The following is a 25244-nucleotide window of genomic DNA, read 5'->3' on the forward strand; positions in this document are numbered from 1 at the left end:
TGGGGAAAACTGAACAGTTGTTTTCAAATAGGCCTATATATTTTCTTTACTTTGAAATAAAAAGCTAAAACAACCATAGAGTATTCAGGAACTCAAAGAACAAATTGATTTCGTTAAAATATAGTGGATGTATCCATTCAATGTCTTTCATAAGAGCTCCTTTCGAATCAAAACGAGAAAATTCAAAACTATTTGAAATCATTTTAATGACGAAGGCGTAATATTTGCTTTTTCCTCACTGGAAGTTTCACAAAGTAGTAGAGTTGATTTAGAAATGAAATGAAATCTTTAAGTTTTACGTCCCACAGATATGCCGGCTAGGTTAAAGGAAACGGTGATGAGAAATTAATGCAATGGTGGAATTAATAATGTGGGAGGAAATGGGAGAATCTCGATAAAATCCACGCAAACGGTGTTTGTCCACCACAAAGTCCATTTGGCATGGGCTGGGGTCGAACAAGGGAAGGGTTGATTCAATGGAGCGCGGACAAAAGCCGACCGGACCAAAGATCATGCTCAATTTCTAAAGGCCCACGAAAACTTTTCTCAATTATGACAAAAGCCCAATTCCTTAAACTCGGAATGCTTTCCATACTCAAGTCATTACGTAAGGTAGGTGCCATTATGCAGAGTTTCACGTCTCTATCCCATTGGGAACTACTACTCAATGATGCGTGAGTGAATGAACCGATCTCTGTTTGGATCGCCCATAAAAAATTCCATAGCGCATTCCTGAAATTTCGGACATTTTTCATATTCAAGCCATTATAAAGTACCTTTATGTAGAGTTTGACACCTTTCTCATTGGGGCGTACTTAATGGCTACGGACAATTTTTCACCTATAAAAAATTTCCCATAGCACATTCCTCACATGTCGGACTTTTTCCATACTCAATTCAATATAACGTACCTTTATGCAGTTTCACGTCTCTATCATATTGGCAAGTGCCTAATCAATGGGATAAGAGTAACAAACGAGTTTTGCTTGGCTAATGACAGTTTTTCGTCAATAAAAAAATCACCATAGCACATTCCCCACATTTCGGAGTTATTCCATACTCAAGTTATTATAAGGTACCTTTATGCAAAATTTCACGTCTCTATCTCATTGGAAAGTATCTAATCAATTTGATGAGTGAGAGAATGAACAGATTCCTGCTTGACTGAGGACTGTTTTAGCCCATAAAAAAATCACATAGCACGTTTCTCAAATTTCGGACTTTTTTCATACTGAAGTTATTATAAGGTATCTTTATGCAGAGTTTCACTTCTGTACCCCATTGGGAAGTAGACTCATGTCCAAAATTATTGTCGCATGTCTATAAATATGTTGTTGTAGGAATATAATTTGACATACCCCAACGGAAGTCGATTTTTTATAATGTTAGTACGTGTATAATCGGCAAAGACATGTATGTGGCACATTTCATGTCAGAAGAGCAGTAAATAAGAAAAATAAAACTTTCTTGTCCATTTAGCAACATTTTGTTTTACTCATTCTAATTTTCGTATTTACAATTCTTTTCCTATGAAATTTACCACAAATATACGTTTCTCAATTATACGCATAGTATCAGTATTAAAATACCCTGCAAAATCATTATCAAATTATATTTTTTACAAGACAGTTATATGCGACAATCATTTTGGACATGAGTGTACCTAATCAATTTGATGAGTGAAACGATTTCTGCTTAGCTAAGGAGTTTCTCGCCTATAAAGAAATCACATAGCACATTCCTTAAACTTCGGACTTTTTCCATACTGAAGTTATTATAAGGTACCTTTATGCAAAATTTCACTTCCCTATTTCATTGGGAAGTACCTAATCAATTTGATGAGTCAGTGAATCAGTGAGCCTGAAAACTGCATATTTTGGGGGTCCAGTACTCGAATATGGTTGAAGGAGGAATGCGAGATATCTCCTTAAATTCTAAATCTCATGTTGCTACCCTTAATAGAATCGTTTTTACAGTCTCGAAATCGGTGATTTTACCCAAAACTGTTGTTAATGTATAACATGCTTACGGCAGTACAGGCCAGTTTTCATTTCCGACGAATTTTCTTCGCGGAACTTGGCTGCCATGCACTGCCGTGCATGTTGATTATATTTTAGGTTCTTTTGTAGCCATAACTCCATTCTATCACGGTGCTAACTTTTAAAGAGTTTGGATGCGTGGTGCACATAGGGGGATTCTTTATAGGGTTTACAACTTCAGCTATAATTCTTTATTGGAACCAGGGGGTAAAAGTGGATTTGAAAAGGTGGAGGGATGGTAGGTAGCGGCATGAAGTTACGCTTTCCCCGTGCCTATCTTTGCCCATTGTAATTTTTTATGAACTTGGGAGACGTCGTGCAAATCTTTTGAAGGTCAGGAGACGACGTCCTCCCGCGTTCCTCCTGATTAGAACGACATACAGACTTGATTTTTGTGTCATTATACTGCAAAACACTTCAAGTTTTTTGTGACAAATCCATTATGGCTCAATGTGTGCACCTGCGGTCATTCTGAACACACCCCAACGGAAGTCTATTTCCTGCCAAACAATAGCCAACATTTTGGGGGTAACGTCCGCGATGTGATGTTTCAGTTCATTAACATTATCAGGTGGGGAGGGGTGTACACCTTATCTTTCACAAACCCCCACAGAAAGAAGTCAAGTGGTGTATAATCTGGAGAACGTGGCAGGCAGACAATTGGTCCACCACGACCTATCCACTTACCTGGGAAATGCTGATGTAAAACTTGCCTTACGTCTATCAAGCAGTACGGCGGGGCGCAATCTTGTTTTCATCATAACCAGCCATCGTGGTCATTTTCATCTAACTGTAGAACAAGGAAGGAAGTTCTGGAGCATATCAAGATAGCCGATGCCGGTGATGGTGCTCTCAACAAAGAATGGTCCATATACCTTTGCTCTAAAAACAGTGCACCACGTACCAGCTCCACGTGCGCATGTGGATTTTCCGTGCCCCAAATATAACAATTGAGGAGTTTGATGCAATAAGGGCGTAAGTCTAAAACATGCAATTGGAGAAAAACTATGTTGAAAATTTAAATAGTGTTTTTTTTTTTTTTTTTTTTTTACATAAAACAATGTAATATGCAGCATTTTATTCCGATATTGAATTGAAATGTTATCATGAGGCTAAACAAGCATGGCAAAAGCCACAAATGCGTTTGATGCAAAAAGGGTGTAAACTCGCTTACGCCCTTATTACATCAAACTCCTCAATTGTGTGTGTTGACTCGGTCGGAAAGGTGAAAATTTGATTAGTCACTGAGTACCACATTGTTCAAGAATGACTCATCACTACTAATGCGATGCAACATGGTAACACAGAATTCATGTCAGATATGTTTATCCACTTCACTCAGTGCTTCGACCAAGAACAGTTTGTATGGCTTCATGGACAAACGTCTATGCAATACACTCCAAACAGTGGTCTGAGGGATACCAGTTTCTTGTGATGCATGTCGTGTAGAGTTCGAGAACTGCGGACACAACTCTCCCTAACTGCTTTCACCACATCGTCACGGGTGAGCACCCTGGAGCCTGTGTGTGTTGCACAGAACCTGTTACAACAAATGTCTGGTACCATTTGTACACTGTTGGTCTGCTGGGTGGTTCCTTGCCGCATTGTGTGCGAAACTTACGCTGTACACTCGTTGCTGACTTCGTTTCTTCAAACCAAAACATGCACTTAACTCTTTCCGCACCAGTGAGTCTCCATTTTCAACGACTGACCGGTGGCGATGCGTGTAGCCAACTCCGCAACCACTCACTACGTGAATCAAACTTGAAGTGTTTTGCAGTATAATGACATAAACCAAGTCTGTATGTGATTTCAACAAAGAATTATAACCGATTGAAGTTGTAAACCCTATAAAGTATCACCCTGTATTTTTTGCCACAAATTTTCTTTTTTCTAATACAAGAAACGTACGTACTCAATTAATTTAGCTGTAAACTAGTAAATATTAAATAGTTTTGATTTTAAAAGCGTAATGTAGTAAAATATTTTTTTAAAAAAAGACGTTTTCCAATTTTCCGTTTTCTCCAAGCTCAGGAAAAAACTTTTTTAATCAAAAATTTCAATTTTTTTTCCAGGCCTCCACAACACTAATCAAAATACATAACGTAGTATACCAAGCGGGGTCCCTCTGGGATCCTGCGTATTTATTTTTTTATACTTTTTTTAACGGACGCATCATGGATCTAATTATGTAATATATATATATCTTAAACAAATATAAATAAAAACCAAAAATAAATTGTTTCTTATAGTTGCAGCAGTATCACCGAAAATCACTGAGGGGTTCCCAGGACCCCACTTTGTATATTAAGGGTTAATGTGATTAACATTCTTAAGGAATGTTTTGTATTTCTAACAGATCGCTGCAAAAATAAACTTTCAGTAAAAGAAAAGGTTCCCAATAGTTTTGAAATACTCGACTTCTAAGAATACAGATTGGATTGGTGCACTTATTTAGACGATAACGCACGAATAGTTGACATATTTAAATATTAGATGCTACCTTTATGAATGGAACAAAAATTATTATTACTGGTTACTGCATGCCTGGATAAATCTCAATGCAGCATTTTTTTTTTTTTTTTTTTTTTTTTAAATACCACTCTGCAACACATCTCACTACACATCTGCACTATGCGAGCTCGAATTCCCGAAACATTTTGGGGCTTTAATCGGTAGTCTGTCCTTTAAAAACCTTCACAGAATACACGTCACAGTTATTTAGATAGAATCAGTTTAGAATGCTCCAACAGCCTTGCCAGAACGAACTTAAAAAGAATGGAGAGATGGAGCGGGAAGCATACTGTCATTGTTCTTAGATGCAGTTCATCAGTGGCCACCGGTTACCATTTGGTACCAAAATGTTTAGATCCTATTAGGTATTGTTCAACACCAATATGATCTCTCTCTGACTTACAATGCGCGAGCTATGGCTCCTTAAATCTCCCGAAATATGAACTATTTTTGGCCAGTGTCACGAGAATGGTAAACATTTTGGTACCGATATTAATTGGTGGCCACTGGCCAAACCAGTGACCAGTTGGACAGTGACCACCGGTTACTATTTGATACCAATATATTTACCATCCTCTTAGGTATTGATTAACACCAATATCATCTCTCTGACTTACGGTTCCCGAGATATGGAACGTTAAATCTCTGGAAGTCGGACAATTTTTTGGCGAATATCTCGAGAATGGTAAGAATGACGCGAAAAATGTAAACACTTTCTCAGATAGTTTGATGCTGAATCGAATGCAGGGTTCAAAAAAGCAAATAACAGACATACAGACAGAGAATTCAGTAACGAACTTTTTAAGTTCGTTGAAAATATAACTAAATTAACTAACTGTATGGCCTATGGATCACGAAGGTTCAATGCCGCGTTCATGAAAGCTCTCCACTGATTTCTATTCTTAGCCAACTGGATACAGTTTCTACTGTATATTCCTATTTCTGCGAGATTCATCTTAATATTCTCCTCCTATCTGCGTCTAGGTTTTCCTAATGGTCGTTTTCCGATTGGTCTGTCAGTTAAAAATTTGAAAGAGTTTCTACTTTTTTCCATTTTGGCTACATGACCTGGTCACGTGAGCCTCCCAGATTCGATGACCCTAATAATGTTTGGTAAACCGTATAAATTATGTAGTTCCTCGTTATGAAGTTTCCGCCATTCCCCATTTCCGTTCCTCTTGCGTCCGAATATTCGTATCAAGATCTTATTCTCAAATACTTTCAGTCTACGTTCTTCCCTCAGAGTAAGCGACCATGTTTCGCAACCATACAGACCAACAGGCATAATTATCGTTTTATATAAACAAAAACTTTCGTTCGCTGCAATACGGACAAACGTGCGTGTTCAGCCATTCTTTTCCTCGCAATGCAGAATTGCGATAAATTTTATTACCTAACGATAACTTTCCGTGACCTTGATTCCCGTATTTCGAGGAACTCCAAAAGGCGCTTGTTTGTCATTTTAAACTTAACAAAAAATATTTTTTCGTCATACTCTAACAATTACATGTGTCAACTATTCATGTGCCACCTGTATTAAACCTTATTCAAAAAACAAACAAATCAAGACATTCACTTTTGCACAAAAATAATTTTATTTAACTAATATTAAAATATACTCTTTCAACAACGTAATCAGATTACACTTAAATGACTTATCCCTGAGTTTTTGTTTTAACAAAAAAATGCCAAATAGATTCTTATTAAAGCTTTCCATTGCACATGACTCAGTAGTTTGCAATTTCTAATTGGCAATCCTAAAGTTTGTAGACAAAATTCACTGGCCGTCTAACTGGATAGATATACCCCTTCACATTCACACAGATACACGCTACAAACATAGAATAATTTTGTGTTTAACGCCACGTTTGTTGCACGTATATGTTAAAAGGAAAGTTTTTCTTACATAGATGTGATGTGTATTGCAGTTTGAGTACAGTGGTGAGATACAACACAAAATTACAGATGTAAAGAAAACGGAAACGATATTTACGATGCTATTCTCAATCTTGAATGAACGTACAGTAAATAAAAATGCTTCACAAAATCAATTACATATTACTGCAATAGTGCTAGATATTCTTCGAAATACAATAAATTAAAACAATGGCTATTCTTTTTAGATTTCTTTTGTAAACCCTGTAGTACATTTCACAATGACGTTCGTGTCAGTACAACTGAAACCGAACAATGGACTGAAAATGGTCATTTATTGTTGAAAGAAAGTAAAAAGTTCATGTGATTGTTCGCTGACAAAAGAAAGTAATACTGTATAATCAGTAACAGGTTCCATGCACTCCCTATCACTGGCAGATCAATGACTATGAATTGGAAGATCGAAGGGATTTGTAATTACTACAAATTGTACAAAGTTCACTGGGCTACTACGATCCACAGCATTCTTCTGTTTGCACAGAATAAATCTGATATGGTAGACCTCATGCCATGAAGACAATTCTGCTGGATTACAAATAATTGTAATACTCATTCGAAGCGCAGAAATGGCTAGGCTTTTAATCAGATCGCCTGCAGACAAAACGTGGATGCTCTCTGCAGGAAATATTTTTTTCTTTTTTTTTTAAATCATTAAAATGGAACAAGATGAATGAGCTTCTTTCCCATTGCAATAAAAAAATAAAATTTACTCCTTCGTAAGTACTAAAAACCGTCTTTTATATTCTGGAACTGACGAACAGACAAATCCAATGACAATTCGAAGTTGAACTGTGACAGTTTTTCAAGGATCCAAAAACTCCTGGAATCCTTTTTACAAGAAAAGGAACTACATTAAATATTACATTAAATTAAAATGAGCTTGGAACAAACCAGCTCACAATAACATACCATAGTGTGAAACTTAACAGAATAATGTTCATTCTGTTAATAAGGAACCAAATTCACTACCAAATGTCACAATTATAAATCGTTCTGTAAATATGGCGCAAACTTCGCCACGAATTACTTTTTAGTTTCACTTTATCCTCCTACACACCTCACCAATACTTCCGGCGCAATTTCCATCTATGAATTCTTCCGTAAGTCCTAAAACAAGAAGAAATAATCAACAGAATTACATACATGAACGATTCACTAGTATAATGCAGAATGAAGTTGCAAATATATTTTCAATTTAAGAAAGATTAGCTATACCTTCAAGGCATCAAGTCGTGTTCATAAAGACGTAGTGCTATTACAGAATTGCGTATACTCCTGATCCCGGAGACTCAACTTGCTAAATACTCTTGATTGCTCAGATTAACAGTTCCTATTAACGTTCAAATTAAAAATATATATATATTTTTAGAAAAGGACTGATTCAATTCCTTCTATGAGTAAGAATACATATTACTAGAAATGAAAAGGGATGAGCACGTTAACTATTACAAATTGTACAAATGTATACTACGCAGTCATGCTCGGGGAATTTTTCGTTCTTATAAGCTGAAATAATCTATGTGAGGAGATGGAAGCGGAAACAATCTGCCACTGCTGCCTTGCTAAAGGATTTGAGATCATTTTGCTCTTTCCTTTGGGCAGATTTTTCATAAAAGGAATTTCTGTGTACGAGAGAGACCACTTATCTTAACGGACAGAAAAGTTAATTCCAGTCCTTTCGTTTTTTACTCTTCCCTTTATAGTAATGTCGCCAGCGAAAGTAGACACCTGCCTTACAACTTATTTTAATAGACAGCTACGAGGGTCATTCAGAAAGTAATTACGTAAAATAAGTTGCGAGTCAATATTTCACTGAATTCATACCACACCTTTCTACTTATTTTTCCACACAGGAACCATAAATCACACATTTACTAGTTTCTCTAGATCAACGCTAAACTTGGTTGCCACAACGGTATTTACAGTCAGTCAATAACCGAGTTCTCGGCCCCTTCCACCAATGACATATGTGTACAACCAATTCCCCGACTCGTAGCCTAGTGTGAGACAAGCCATGAGATATTTGCTGAGTCAGAAGTTTTGAATATGTATGAGAAAATTTACAATCCTGCCAAGTAAAATACAAATTTTGAATACTAAAAAGTTAAGTCTCATTGAAATTCATAAAATGAATAATGATGAACATATTACGGATGAATAATTTGTAATTATACAGCAATCACTGGCTTGTGAACCTTGGCAGCAACCAAGTAAAATGATGGTATAGAGAAACTGATTTGCATGGAGTCTGAAAAATAGGTTAAAATTTGTGGTCTCGTAAACTTTAATCCTATATTCGTATGTTCTATGAACCCTTTTCAATCATGACTTGTTCTACACATATCACACGAAGTCTTTCTGGTAAACCCTCGTATTTGAATACATATACAGGTTGTTTCAAAACAACACCGACAACGTTTGAAAGGTGATTCCTGACATCAAGATAAGACGGAAAGTATAGACCAACTTGGATGCACAAATGCTTCCTTTCAGTTATAGACTGCCAAAAACATGAAAAAATGAAGTTTAAAGATCCATAGCTCCAATTCTATGGGACCTACCGTTGTCGGGTCAAGACTATTTAGGAACTACTACGTGTCCTATCCAAATATTTATGTTTCAGAATCCTGCGGTACTTCCGCAACAATTTTTAGAGAGGTAGTTGGTAACAAATTATATGCCCGTAGCCAAACTGTTTCCATAAAAATTGTTGCGTGAGTACCTTAGGATTCTGAAATATGTATTTTTGGAAAGCGCACATATTAGTTCCTAAATGAAATTTTGACCCAACTACGTTAGGTCCCATAGTTTTGGAGTTATGGACCTTTAAAGTTCATTTTTTCATGTTTTGGGCAGCCTATAACTCCGAAAGGAAGCATTTGTGCACCCAGATTGATCTATATTTTTAGTTTTATCCTAGTATCAGGAATTACCTCCCCAACGTTGTCGGTGTTATTTTGAAACACCCTGTATACACATTTATAATTTAGAAAACTAGTTTTTTCCAAGTTACACACACACACACCCACACAAAATTTTAATTTAACTTCCCATGGTTATACCCTTTAGGCTAAAAGAGATAGATGATTAATGAAAGTGAGTGAGTATGAACGAATTGGTGGAATGAGAATGTAGAAGAAAACGGGAAAACCTCGAGAAAACTCACTGACATTATGCTGGTTACTACAAACTCCCATGGCCTGGAATCAAACTAGGGACCCCTCACACCACAGATGGGACCTCTACTACTGAGCCACCCTGCCCCATCCTCCAAGACGAAAGATTTCATAGGCGGGTATCGACCTGACAACCATTAGTATGTATAGCAAATCTTTCGGTAACTTTATGTTACAATTAAAGGCAATTGGACAAGTGCTCCAAGGTGAAACTGTTCAAAGTGAATATGATCAAAATGTCCTTCAAGTATGCTTTGACTACATCTGTAAAGTACAAACATCATTTTCGATTTTTTTTTTTTTAAAGTGTTATACGACTGAATACAATTTATCAACTGACAACTTGAAAAAATACCTTATCAGGTGCAATCGTAATTAAAGATTTCTTGTGCAGACTATCAAAGTGTACTGAATTAAAATACATTTACTAATTCATCTATTTGCTCGAAAATGACCACAATTTTTTTTTTCATTTCTTGTGTGTGGTAGTGTGCTATGATAAAGTGCTATAAAACTTTTGAGTGCTGTGTGTAGTAATAAAGTGTTCAGAAACTCTGGACAGCTGCATGAAGTGACAAAGAGCTATAAATAATTTATTTAGTAAATATAATGGAAATAATTTCATGCCTCTTTCTTTAGAAGAATATATTCCTACAAGCATCAATCAGGTATGTTTCTAAATTACTTGAATACTATTTACCATTTTATTTCAGGTTTTGTGTGTCATTCAGTGGGGTAACTTGTGGAGGCAGAGGAAAACTTCCCATTTAAGCTCCCCGGGGAGGATAAGATAAAAAGTTCCTTACTTCATTTTTATATGTTACGAACATGAATGTATAAATGAAGCAAGGAATAGATTCAGCAAACGTAACATGCAATGAAAATGTGATGTCAGCCAAATTAGGAAAATGTCTACTATTAGAACTTCAGAAATGATTATTTCTTAAGACTTAAGTTATGTCAATCTCCATTAATTTACCTAATGAAGCATGGGATACAATTTCCAAAAGAAAAAATAATGAAGGTACAGCTGCTGCCCCCTTCGCCTGAACAAAATAAATGACCCTAACATGAAACATAAATGTAATTTTGGCTCTACTTCCAGCAAAGCGTCAACTGGCTCCCCCAGAAGTAAGAAAGATATTTATTAACGTTCTAAATTTTAGGGACAGGCAAATTTCATATTATTCTAGGGGAACACAAATTTTAATGCTTGCCGCGCCAGGAAAAGTTCCAAGCTACGGTGCTGATGTCATTGCATTAATTTTAGTTAGATTTTGGTGCCTATTTTTGAGTTGAGTTGATTTTGAGTTTAGCGTCCCGTTTATCAGCGAGGCTATATGAGACGTGGAACTACTGATTAACGTGGAATCCGAACCACATGAGCTCCCGCCGGGAATCGAACCCGGGTCTCCTGCGCCAAAGGTGAGTACGCCAACTGCTTAGCCACGAAGAAGCTCTGCCTATTTTTAAGTACGTGCACATTTTAGCCCCTATTCTCTGAATTATAAGTGCCTATTTTCCACGTTTTTAGTGCTTAAACATTCGGTCTCTAGTGATTACAGTAGACGGCTAAAGAGTATTAGTTTACGTGCGTACAAAAATAATGCAAACTCGAAGTTTAGTGCTATTCACTAGATCTAGGCAGTACAATTTAGGAGTAAAACTGTTATTATCACAATATCAGATATAACACTTGAAGTCTCTACTGTTCAACAGAAGCAGTCTGAAAGAAATAAGCAAATTAGTTTCTCTAGCCACATTATCAACATTCCGCCAGTTAACTATAAATAAAACTTGACAGAACTTTTCAGATTCCGGCTACCTCATAGGTAAATACTCCATACTCAATAGGTTTGAAAGTTACTGAAATTTGTTTGAAAGTTGAAGGGTAATACGATCAACAGTTGCCATTACCTGCTAATTTCTTCCACTTGTTTGGATTTTGACGTATGCCTTCACATCCGCTAAAATTTCCATTTCATTAAACAAAATTCGCAGTTTGCGCGATTATTCTCAGCAAAATGAAGCCCTCGACATACTATTTAATCTAAGCACACTTTGGTCACAATTGCAATATCTTCCAGCGAATACACGTATACGAAAGTGGGTTCTTTCAGATAAACCGGATAGTAACTTCATCCGGGTCATCTCTGCTTGTATGAACAACTTATTGCGATCTTTATTATGAACCAATTTTTGAGAATATACCTTTTAGTTTGTGCAGTGCATTTCGTTTCATTTCTGCATTTCTTTTTACATTATAATGGACTCATTGTTCACGTTTAAGTCTTACCCGTGGCAAAGGAGCTGACCCCATGCTCTTACAGACTCTGCTAATACATCATAATAAGGCTCCAGCCAATGAGAATACATGTGCAGGCGAAATGAATAAAAATTCGTATGTTATGAGGGGTTTGGGACTTTATTTTACGCCTCGGCTCTAGACCCGTGGGTGGGACTTATTAGTGAGAAAAGTGGGAAGAACGAAAGACTATCCTCAAAGATGGCCGGCCACGCTTTAGTTAAGACCTGCAATTAGCTCGTGCTTAAGTATTGATGGAGTAATTGGACTTGTCACTTTTTGTAGTTACGTACTACTCAATATATATATATATATATTTTTTAAATTTTGTTAAACAAGAATAACCACGTAAGTATGTAGCTATAACTTGTCAAATATATCAAATTAAATTGCAGATGCATTGGATTCTTTAATTTCTTCGTCATCTCTTGTGTGCGTAGTCCGCTTAGTATAAGTTTCTTTATACTATACTTTCTATAATAGAATGAATTGCTGAAGTATACCGTTTTCAATATAACCTGTAATATAGTGATTTATTGTGGTGAGGTTGGAGCAAAACTCCGTTTTATTTGAATCGCATCACAATTTGCGGGAGATAGCATTTGTGTATACATAGTTTTGTATGCATTCACGTTAACATTAGCGAAGCTGTCAATACACGGGTGCTGAACGGATTCCAAGTTCGATTCCCGAGCTTGGTTATCACGTTGGTTTCTTTTGCCATTCGCAGTAATCATTAAGTTTTGCACTGATATTCATGAGGATAGTAGGACCGCCTCTCACAGTGTTTAATCCTAGCAAATATGTTGGTTGACTCATGACTGTTCCAGTGCTGTCACTCTGTGGGTTGATACCAAAAGCACGAAGAGATCTAGAGACAACACTGGTGTCTTACAATATGTTAAAAGTGTGGTGCTATAATAACATATACATGGTGAGTACCAGCAGCCTTCGACAAAAAAGCACTGCCTATAACAGATCCGTTACTTCAATTAATAATAGCTTTGCATCACAAAAGTGGAAGACAAATACTGTAGCAAAACTAATGGACAGTCACACAATCAGTATGCACAAGTACCAATAGTACTCACAGAAAGTGCTTTGAAGCAAAAACAATAAAATTACACTTTCGTATAAGAAATACTTCAAAAACCTTTTTAGGGTCTTTAACATTCAATAGTGACTATATATGACAAGATTTTCAAGTTGCACAGTCACCGTCCAAAGTACTTATCTCGTGAGAATAGCCTTCAAATCGATGGATCGACTAATATTTTTGCAAATTAATCAAAACATAACTAATTAAAGTAGGTGATATCAAACATCTTAACATAATTCAGGCACAGCAAAGTCAATTATGAACAAGAATAGAATAATATTCAATCTTAACTACTTTCCAAAAACAGAAGTAAAACTATAAATCAATATACACAAACTCAACAGGTACTCAATTTGATCTTCTGTATCCTGTTACAGATTTAGTAAAAAAAACATGTAGTCGTCACACCATTAAAAACGATCTTTAGAATAATTCGTAGCAGATACAGATGAGCAAAGTGGTTCTGGTTATCTGTGCTATCACTAACAATAATGTTTCAAACCTGTTTGTTTGAGACTGCCGTTGCTCCACCTATGTCCAGATTGAAACTTTTTGACAGTTTCCGCGCAGGTGTGGAATTAAAAATATCCCCATTCTTCATTTCATAATACTTGAGAATCAATTCCCACACGTGCATCATCTTTCCAGCAGAATGACTCCCAGTTGGAAAGCATCCAATGAAAGGAACAACACTAACGCTTTGGCCAACCTGCAATTTCAACACCACAAACTTAGAACAGAGAGAGACAGAAAACCAACTCACAATTCAAGTTTTTAAAAAGATACCTGGAATAGTGATCTATTTTCTTCATTGACTACATTTTAATTCTTCTCTTATAAGAACTGAACTTCTCTTAGTTTTATAACATACCGGATCTCATCTTGTACATTGCAACTTCCCTTTTACCGAGCATAATGTTTATCCCCCAATTCTACTACTTTCATTCTTAGTTTTTATATGTTACACCAATACATTACTCTCAACGATTTGCAATCTTTACACTTGAACACTAATGAATCTAACAGCACACAAAAGAATACTGCAATTTCGATTTATTACACAAACTTATATTATTAAATTATCCCTTTACCAATATGTTAACTGCATACATGTAAGTTCCCTTCTTTACAGCCAAGTGGCTAAACACGCGTACCTTTTGAGCGTGTGATCCCGGTTCGAATCTCGCTAGGATTGCTTGCCTCGGATACAAACACGAATAAAGATTCGAGTCTTACTTTAAACAAGAGATTTCATGTAATATAGTCTTGCTGCTGAACAGGGACGCTAAACTTCAAAACAATTAACAAATAAATCCAAAAACTTGTCACCTAGTTCTCTCTACTGTATTCCATCTTTCGTAAACCATCACCAGGAGTCAAAATTTCACCGTCTACAAAACAAAAACACACACACGCGTACACACCCACGTGGGTTTGAACTATATTATATCCCACCAGGAATCAAATCCGGTCTCACACACCGAAGATTATTACGCTAACATTTAACTCTCAAGGATCTCTACAGAACGAATAACTTGAATAAAACCTTTAATACTGTATATTGCGTAAAAGACATCGACATTCGCCAAACAGCTTATTCTCAGCAACGAGGTTTTAAGAGCATTACTTACAGGCATAAGTCCATGTTGAAGCAGATCACGAATGCTGACGGCCAATTCCTTCCTCACTGCAGAGGTTAGTTTCTCGTTACACAACACTACAGGAACATCTTCAGAATCCGACGTGTAATCACTATCAACTGGGGTTTCTTGTACTGCAGCTAATTCTGCTACGTGATCGACTGCTAATTCGAGACGGGCTCGAAGATCCCTACGAAAATATTGATTACATTGAAATCATACGTCTGCATGATTTGCTCAAATAGGCATCGAAACAATACAATATACAAACATGTTAATTCTATAACATACATTACACACTTAATAATAAGGCTGTTGAGGGTTGAAAAGACAAAATTTCAAAAATTATTTAGAAAAAACAAACATATTATACAAGGATAAAGAACATAGGTCAAAAATGCTTTCAGAAACTACGTATACATCTTACAAACATATAACTAGATAAGAGATGGAGCGAGGAAATCATGCCCACAGAATCGATTCGCAGCAAAATTTACGGTAAAAATACATTCTTTTTCAATTGATTCTTTAAAAAGAACATGACTGATTTGCAGGTCGTTCTTCGTAATAAGTTTTATTTCATTTGTTTATTTATACATATTTCTGGGCATTATCGGCAACTATAGCCTTAAGCCCATCACATATGAGGGATGACGTCCCTCAGCGAGTATATTACCCAGGGAAGGGGGAAGAAAGAAAGAAATCGGCCTGGAACTTGTATGTTATCCTAGCATTTGCCTGTGTGAATGAAGAAAACACAGGAAAATCCTGTCATGATAGCAGGCTAGGAAAAGCTGTTACACTTTGTCGACCGAGTGTCTCTACTTGGAATCAAACCCGGGACCGTTCGTACTAAAGGCAAGAGTGTTAGCCACGCGGGGCCAATTTCAAATATTAATAACAAGAACAGAGTCCATGAATATGATATCATCTCTGTCGACAATTAGCGCATTTATACATTTGCTTATAAAGTATAATATCTATGACTTTTTCTTTTTTTCTTCGAATATTTCAACGCACACTTTGATTCCAATGAAACATTTGAAAACAGATCGTAAACGTTACTTCTGTATCATTCGAAAGTCCTAAACTTTCGTAGCCTATAACTGACTAATTTCGTGCTTCTATCGCTCACGTATGTAATTCTGAGGAGAGAGACTTGTAAGTAAATTATACAATAGATCGTCTCTCACATTAACAAACTGATAAACTACATATCGAAATAAATTAACTGAATATGTAGAACTGTATATGTACATCTTTCTGCCCGAAGGAGATGTTCTTTCCGACAAATTGGTGCGATTGTTCGTGTTAAACTAAAGATATACAGTGTTATTTATTTCAAATCGTGTTCAATTTTCCGGATAGTTGTAATGAAATTTAAATATATTAGGCATTTTGCCGGATTAAAATATTATGGGTTACAAAATATAAATGCCATCATTTTGAATAAAATGATGCACTTCGATCTCAAAATAAATTTTAAGACGGAAATACATGCACACACGCCATTATTAATTTATTTTTATTATTTCTATTATAAGGATTCTTTTTTATCTGTTATTAATTCCTCTGTGATTGACTGTACTTCTTGTTATTGGATGCTGGAATAATTGTGTAGGACTGGCAGCACTGCCGGTTATTGGAAAGCTGATTGACGGTAAGATCGCTGTTCGGAATTCGTCTGTTTTTGCAGTGACCTTGAGCTGCCATGCTACGTGCCGGTCACTATACAAGCCTTTTGGAGCTGAAAACAAAACGTTTCACAGTAAATATATACAGGGTAACACACGGGAGACGGATGGTTTTGAACTGCGTAGTACTGAGAGTGCAGTGGTGAGAGGTGGTCGTGGTGGGGATAGTTCTGCTCTACACAAGACGCCATTTCATTTACTCAGTCACTATGGAGCAGTGGGACTTGCAACGTCGATTGTTTGTCTATGACAATTTCGTGAGAAGTGGTGAGTATTACAGCTACGCAGGGATTGTTTCGTGCGCGGTTTAATGTCGGTCGACATGGAGCTGTTCCGAGCCGTAACAAAATCCTCAGATGGGTGAAAAACTTCAGATCGACTGGAAACATACTGGATAAGAAGGATCCTGGCCCGAGATGCAGTGTAACGACACCAGAAAATGTTGAAAGGGTAAGGGAAGCGGCAGTCAGAAGCCCAGGACGGTCAGCTAGACGTCATGCTAGTGAGCTACGAATCAATCGTGAATCGGTTAGACGAATTTTGCATAAAGAATTAAAATTCCATCCCTACAAAATGCTCATTGTCCAACAACTTAAGGCAACTTATTTTGCTGTACGCGAAGACTGCTTACAGAATGCAAGTGATTTTGGGATCAAATGAAAATGCAATTTTATTGATGAGCGATGAAGCTCATTTCCATTTAAACGGGACCGTGAATAAGCAAAACCGACGCTACTCGGCTCCAGAGCATCCACACCTTATTCGCCAGCGTCCTCTACACTCTGAAAGAGTAACAGTCTGGTGTGCTCTTGGATCTGTTGGCATTATTGGACCTTTTTCGAAGAGAACGGGGCCAGTTACTGTTAATTCGGCTCGATACATTCGTATGCTTGAAACGTTCTTGAAACCAGAACTAAGAAGACGACGAATCCCCTTAAAACGTGTTTGGTTCCAGCAGGATGGGGCAACATCACACACCGCGAACACTTCAATGACAGTTCTTAGACGCATGTTTCCTGGACAGATTATCTCACGTTTTGGCAATATTCCTTGGCCTCCCAGGTCTCCCGACTTATCAGTGTGTGACTTTTTTCTGTGGGGTACCTTAAGACCTGTGTCTATAACCACAAACCACGAACTTTGGGTGAGTTGAAGAATGCAATCATTCAAGAAATTGCTGCCATTCCTGCAGAGATGTTAGTCCGTGTGATGGAGGATGTTGAGAAGAGACTTTAGTCCTGCATTTGAAATGATGTACATCACTTTGACGACATTATTTTTCACAAATAACTGAAATGGTAGGTAATGAGCTTTGTTAACTAAAATGGCAAATAATGAACTTTGATTTTGTATAAATAAACATGCATTAATTTTCAAATTGGCTGAGTATTATTTCATTAAAAACCGTCCATCTCCCATGTGTCACCCTGTATTTTGAGTAACTGAAGATCAGTAAAAAGAAGACCTATCACAACTAAAAAACAACGAAATAAACGACAAAATTCATACCTAAGAATTTAAGTAGGATCTCGATATCCCTTCCCTAAAAAAGATAATGGCACATTTAAGATAAAGCCTCACCTATACGATGCAGGACGGCGTGTTTGATCCAAGATTTTCCATAGTAAACAAACACTTAAAGTTTTACGAAGTAGCCATACTCCATTTGTCCTCATTATTCTACCAAATTTTATTTTTCATTATACATATTTGATGAAAAACGACTGGGAGCTTTCGAAATGTAGGTGTGGAGAAGAATGGAAAGAATTACTTGGGTGGAGCGGAAAACGAAGGAGAGGGTGTTAGAAATGGTGGGGAAGAAAAGAACACTTTTAGATATTAAGAAGGGAAAGAGAAACTGGTTGGAACACTAAGAAATTGTATCATGAGGAACGTGCTAGAGGGTGTGGTGACTGGAAAGAGAAAGAGAGGGGCGAAGGAAGCTACAATTAATGGATGACAAAAGCAGAAAGATCATACGTGAAGACAAAGGGGTTAGCGGAGAACCGTGGAGCATGGAAGCTTCATAGCTGCGGCAAGTGATCTGCCAATAATGGCAGAATACTTATGATGGTGATGATGATACAAATTTGCATTCGCTCATATTTTGAACTACCTCACAGCAGATCACTCTACAGCATGTGTATAGCCTACTACTAGAACCTGGCGCATTAAAATACTAAAACAAAAAAAAATCGGCTTTCATGCTTCCAATACTTTTTAAATACTTATAAAAAAATCTTGAAGTTTAATATTCAGTCAACGGCTTCACTTTATCTAGATTTACGTACATATTAAAATATTCGATTCAAACTCCTATATTTGGTTGGTAAAAATTACATCCAAAGCTACTATTGCCTAGGGACGTGTCAGGAACCCCAAGAACACGTCTCAGCTGTGTTTGATGATCGTGCAGTAAAACAAGTTCTAGGATACCTGCTTCTCGTAAAGAGTTGCTTGCTTGCAGAGGCCAAATTCAAAAATTATTAATTCCATGTCCATCAGTCTCAAGGCTTTGAACAAAGCAAGCTGCGGGATAACTAAGTTTCTATATGTATATAGTGCATTATTAACAATTGGATGCTATAAAAGATACTGGAATGTCCATGAATTAGGGTATGCATTTAATACATTTACTTAGAGTTGAAGGTGTACAAAAATTACGGTGAAACTATACTTACTTCAAAGCAGCACACACGAATGCCTTGAAATGAGAGTCGTATGTCCTTTTGTACGGAGTATGGGTAGCAATAATGTTACCAATAGTACTTAGGAGATTCTGAAAAACAAGATAAGAAAAGAAGTAATCACATATGTGAAATTTTTGTACTGCTAATAAAGATAAAGCATAAATAAATAAAATCAAAACAGTATTCATCAATAGCATATTAATACATAAAACTTATAATCTAAAACGGGTATAAGAAATTCTGTTAGTCGAATAATTTGTATGCCTATAACCGGTACGCAATGATATGTTGAACCGATACCTATTTTGTGAAGTTTAAAAGATGCCATTCCTCTATCCATTTTTATTTTCGTAGTATAAGAGGAAATTTTCAGTTTAAATCGATCTAAAGACAGGAACAACAGTCTATTATATGTATTCAAAGTGTAATACAATCAACAGTTTCCATAACCTGCTTATTTTGTCCACTTGTTTGAATTTTTATGGTTGCTTTTGCAGTCGTTACACTAGACAAATTTCGATTACACTAGACAAGTTCACGGTTTCCGCCACTATTTTTAGCAAAATAAAGTAGCGGATATATTATTTAATCTAAGCACACTTTGGTCACGATTGCAATATCTTCCAGAAAATGCACGTATATGAAAGCGGGTTCTCTCAGATAACTTCATCCAGTACGGACAAGTTTTACACTGATATTTATAAGGATAGTAGGACCGTCTCTCACAGTGTTTAATCCTAGCAAATATGTGGATTAACTCATGACTGTTCCAGTGCTGACATTCTATGGATTGGTACCTAAAGCAAGAAGAGATCTAGAGACAATATGTTAAAAGTGTAGGTCTTACAATATGTTAAGTGTAAGTTGCTATAATAACATAGACATGGTGAGTACCGGCAGATTTTCTTCCACAAAAAAAAGGCACTGCCAATAACCAATTCATTACTTGAATTAATAATATTGCAAGAGTCAATATACCCAGACGTACTGCAAATCATGTTTTCAATACAAACACGTGCTTTTACAATTACAAACTGTGCGAGACGACAGAAAGAGACCATCTCCAGGAAGAAACGAAAAGGATTCAGAGAAATACGAAGAAAGCCGATAACTCCTTAATAGGTTCACCCTCCAAGGAGATGGCTATAAAAAAAGGACGACGGAACCAAGAAATTATCACTGCCAGTACACTCGTCTACCAAAACCTTCCCCGAGGCCTCCATGGGCTATGGAGACTTCCTTTAATACCTACTCCCAGGGTTGCTATGAAATACAGAGTATAACCGATCCCGTCTATGGTCGTTCTCGGCTACGGCAAATATACTTTATTTCCCGAGGCCCCGTCGTGTGCCGAGGGGCTTCGATATTACTATACACTGGAAACATTTAAAGAGACATATATTTACAAGAACTTTGTAAAATTTTATGACATTTTATAGCAAAAATGTGAAGAGTTAAATTCTCGAATACGTTATTTAGACTCTATACCTATAAAACATTGGAACATGCTTTGCACCACACAAGAGGAAGACAAATACTGTAGCAATAGTACTCATACAAAAATTACAAAAGCAAACAGTAAAATTACACTTTCGAATAAGAAATACTTCAAAACTCCCTTTAGGCTCTCTAACACTCAATATGAGATTTTCAAGTTGCACAGTCACCGTCTAAAGTATTTTCCTAGTAAGAATAGCCTTAAAATGGATGGATCGACATACTAATATTTTTGAAAATTAATCAAAACGTAACTTTAAAGTAGATGATATCAAACATCTTAACACAATTCAGACACAGCAAAGTCAATGTTGACCGCTTTCTAAAAAAAGCAGAAGTAATACTATAAATCAATATACATGATCTTTTTTTTTATCCTCTAGTCTAATTTGTCCAATAATGTAACATAGTACTCGCTAAGTATTATTTTTTCTTTCTTCATATAGTCGATGAAGATTATGCCATGCGCATCCCCAAATATTATTATTAGCCTTACTTTACGAAATTTGGAACACAAAAACAATGTTGTGGCAAAAATTGACTTACGACTGAATTCCCTGGCACCAAGCTCCGAAAGGCTTAAGTCGACTAGCCGGATTTTGTTTCCTTTAGTGCTTGTGTCTTAATCCTTACACGACACCGAAGTTATGAAGGACACACCCTACTATTAACGTGGATTCAGAATTCGGTGGTAATGGGTACAAAGCCCATGCCAGAACGATCCTGCGAGTATATGGCGTTCCCCTCCATACTATCTCGCATCCAAGAACATGCCACCTGTTTCGGCTGGGGAATGTGTGGTGAGTAGTCTCATCGTCTTTGTTAGATCACCTTCTTGTCTGCCACTTCTTTCATTCAAGTGGTTCCCCAATTGTCTTCAACACGTTGGGTGAACGCCGTACAGCCAATACTACACAATATATGGTTTTCCTCTCATGGTCAACAAAAATACTGGCCGGAGGGAGTGGTGGCTCAGTGGTAGAGCGTTCACCTCCGGTGCTTGGGGTCCCTGGTTCGATCCCAGCTTGCGCCGTGTGGACTTTGTGGTGGACAAACACCGTTCTCGTGGGTTTTCTCGGGGTTCTCCCGTTTCCTCCCACTTTCTTCATTCCACCATTTCATTCATTTCTCATAATCACCGTCTCCTTTAGCCTAAGCGGCATAATCGTGGGACGTAAAACTCAAAGATTTCATTTTTTTTCGAAAATACTGGCCAGACCCAGTACTGCTTGACTTCAGTGATGTCACGAGAAACTGTACAACAGCGCAGCAAAGACACTCGTAAAAAATGAAGTCTTTGAGTTTAACATCCCACAGTTATGTCTTTGAGGCAAAACAGACTGATTAATGCAAGTGAATGATGGAATGAGAAAGTGGGAGAAAATCCACAGATAAGATGTTCTCCACGACAAACTTACTTGGCCGAGATCGAACCAGCGACCCCACGCACCATAAGAAAGCGCTCTACCACTGAGATACCGTGCCCCTTGCAAAGACATTCGTGTGCATTAGTCTTGCCATATGATCTCATTTCCCTAAAGGCACAAATTTTTAATTTAACGTTCTGTGATGCTGTCTACAGAATAAAGCGAGATGAATCAATCACAATGCAAGGGAGTGACGAACAGTTGCTGGATTAAAGAAATAAAATGGAAAAACCCTGATCAAATCCCAGACACGATGTTAATCATCAACAAGCTTATATAGCATATGGCAACCAACTAATGGACCCTTTACAACAAAGGTACCCGTTCTAGTCTAACCATCTACTCAAATATCAATTCACGGAAAAACTAAATATTTCTTTAACTTAAAGTTATTTCCCCAGTAGTACAAGGCATCGCAGTTGAATCAAATAATAATAATAATAATAATAAAATTCCGCAGAAGCACTACTCACAGAGTCGGATTACACGAAAGATATTGTGGATATGGGGGATCAAAAATTTATGCCAAAAATACATTAGAGGGTTTTATCATCCCATTTTTATTGAAATGCGTATCCTAAGGGGGGGGGAGGAATTCAAATCATTCCACATACCTAATCTACCCGTACATAGAACAGCGTTTCAGTTAGTGAATAAATAAACATCTTACCTGACTTATGGCATAATCCACCTGACTACGCAGATCATCTACAGTAAGTTTGTCCATATTATCAACATTGAGATTCAATCTTCCCTTCAATTGATCTGAAAAAGGAATACGGAAGCAAAGTACTTAAATATTAGTAACACGAAAATATAGTTCAACTACAACGATTACTTGTACATAAATACTGAAAGCTTAAATAACTTCTTAACAAAAGGGGATGATACAGTGATACAATTCAACTCCATTTCATAGTTTCTATTCTACTCCTGCACTTATCTGCAAATAGATACTGATTTAGGCAACACAAGAACATCTGCCGGTATTCTACAAGCACAAAATTTTTGTTACAGTGAACACTTTGGCTACAACATAAATTCACCCAGTTCTTAGTGTGTAGTGACTATTCAATAGATTAAGAGATTTCTCTTGTTATAAATTTTAGTCAAATATTTTAGTCTTAGAAAAAGACAAGAAAAAACTGACTGCTGGATTCAGGAAAAAGCAAATTCGGTCTCTCGTTGGACAAATGGAATTTGTGACAGTAAGCTAATTGAAACATGATCGGTTTTCCATGTTGCTTATTCCTATAGTGTCAGTTAAGCACTTCCTGGGAAAACTGTATTCAGTCAGTCTACTCCACTGTGATTTCTGCTTTAAACAGTTTTTTTTCTTTCTTTTGATTTTTAATTGTTTTACTTGTATTCAATATGACTACGTATGGTACAATGCTGAAGAGCTACAAATCTAATCGTAGGTTTAACACAAAATCAAGAAGCTAATCTAATCGCGAGAAAAGAAAATTTTTCGATGGATTTGTTCCTATCATACACAAAACAAGATAGCGAATTTTGATTGTCCGTTCGATAATTTCATCTGTGGCAGAGGTTACTACCATAACGATAAAAGGGTCGGAATTTCCATTATGAATTTATCTTTGTTGGTTGTTTAGTGTTCCTTCCAGCACCGAGGTTATATGACACATGACCCTACAGCTCAACGTGGAATCCGAACCACTTGGGCTGCCAGTGGAAATCAAAGCGGGTTTCCCGCGCTGAAGATGAGTACGTTAACCAGATATCCAAAAAGCCCTATTCAACAGAAATAGAATTCGAGTTAGTGTTTTTATGTGATTCTTCAGAAACAGTGTATTTACGGTATTCACAGATACCAGCGACAAAAATTATATCTGCTGGATTACGCGCAAAACTTCTTTGCGTACTCTGAAATCTAAGACATTTATACCAAAGTAGTATATGAACGAATCACCTGAAACAACTGGCTTTTCTCAAATATGAAGTTTCTAAATTAGTACAGCATATTGTCCAGTGTATAGTATATTCTTGCGCATACTGAGTGTTTGAGAAGATTTTCGACCAAGGTTAACAACATTATCATCATTGTCGCGTACTGATAGATGCGTGTTATACACAATAGCTTAGTGATGTAGCTGATAGATTTATTTCGTATGTAACATGGACACAACTTGTTTGGGCTGAAACTTCAAATAAAAGTGTGTATTTTGTTCTCCACTTCCAAATAAAGATAATTAACTTATATGCTCGGGTTCGAATCCCAGGCGTTGGTTTCCTCACAGTGTGAGCTTTACTTACGAACGAAAATAAATAATGGAGACATTTTTGAACACAAACAGTATACTTATACAATATACAAAGTATTCTGCAGTCTATTGGTGCATTTTTTCTGTAAGATTTGTTTGGATACAGATTATTATCTAACAACAAATTGATAGTGCTCTAAATTTTGCATTTGTTATAAAAAGATGAAAAATTTATCATATAGTTTATTCTTGAGTGAAATTTGAAAGAAAATGTAGACACAGTACCAATCATATTACTGATAAAAGTGAGAACTTATTGAAAAATTTCGTTTATTTATAAGGATAGAAGATGTTTGGGAGATATATTGTAAGGTTCCGCATGTCTCCATAACATGCGATAACCATGTGTGTATTACACGTGTTAATAGTAAACAAAAACAACCCAGACGACGGACCCTAAGAAGAGTCGCCCGCATTCGCCAGCAGTCGGCAAGACTAAGATCACCGAGGGTAGCCGACACTCCAAGATAAAAGAAAGGAGCACGCATCAACAAGCATCAATCTATCCACGTTGATCAAACCACCTAAAGCAGTAAGGCGCCCGGCCCTCTCACGACGCTTGGTCGCTTGAGAGATACCTATCCTTAAGCCCTAAGACGCCCGGCTTTACCTTACCCTCTCACGACGCTTGGTCAATTGAGAGATACCTATCCTTAAGCCCAAAGGCGCCCGGCCATTGGGTTTACCTTGCCCTCTCACGACGCTTGGTCAATTGAGAGATACCTATCCTTAAGCCCTAAGGCGCCCGGCCATTGAGTTTACCTTACCCTCTCACGACGCTTGGTCAATTGAGAGATACCTATCCTTAAGCCCTAAGGCGCCCGGCCATTGGGTTTACCTTACCCTCTCACGACGCTTGGTCAATTGAGAGATACCTATCCTTAAGCCCTAAGGCGCCCGGCCATTGAGTTTACCTTACCCTCTCACGACGCTTGGTCAATTG

The 25244-nt window shown here is 37.1% G+C and overlaps 1 protein-coding gene across 2 annotated transcripts in view; it reads right to left on the minus strand.

Annotated features, from left to right (window-relative positions):
* Nucleotides 1–6124: 6124 nt before the first annotated feature.
* The window catches only part of LOC145687852 (RUN domain-containing protein 1-like), a 46874-nt gene continuing 27754 nt past the window's right edge, over nt 6125–25244 (minus strand). For both annotated transcript variants that reach the window (XM_081761334.1, XM_081761333.1), the window contains exons 7-11: nt 22687–22781; nt 19084–19181; nt 14700–14898; nt 13571–13777; nt 6125–7595 (exon numbers count right to left, since the gene is read on the minus strand). In XM_081761334.1, the coding sequence (XP_081617460.1) occupies nt 7575–7595; nt 13571–13777; nt 14700–14898; nt 19084–19181; nt 22687–22781 (620 nt within the window). In that variant the 3' untranslated portion in view covers nt 6125–7574. The remainder of the gene's footprint in view (nt 7596–13570; nt 13778–14699; nt 14899–19083; nt 19182–22686; nt 22782–25244) is intronic.

Source organism: Thermobia domestica, chromosome 6, assembly GCF_964235325.1.
Source record: "Thermobia domestica chromosome 6, izTheDome1.hap1.1, whole genome shotgun sequence".
Lineage (NCBI taxonomy): Eukaryota > Metazoa > Arthropoda > Insecta > Zygentoma > Lepismatidae > Thermobia > Thermobia domestica.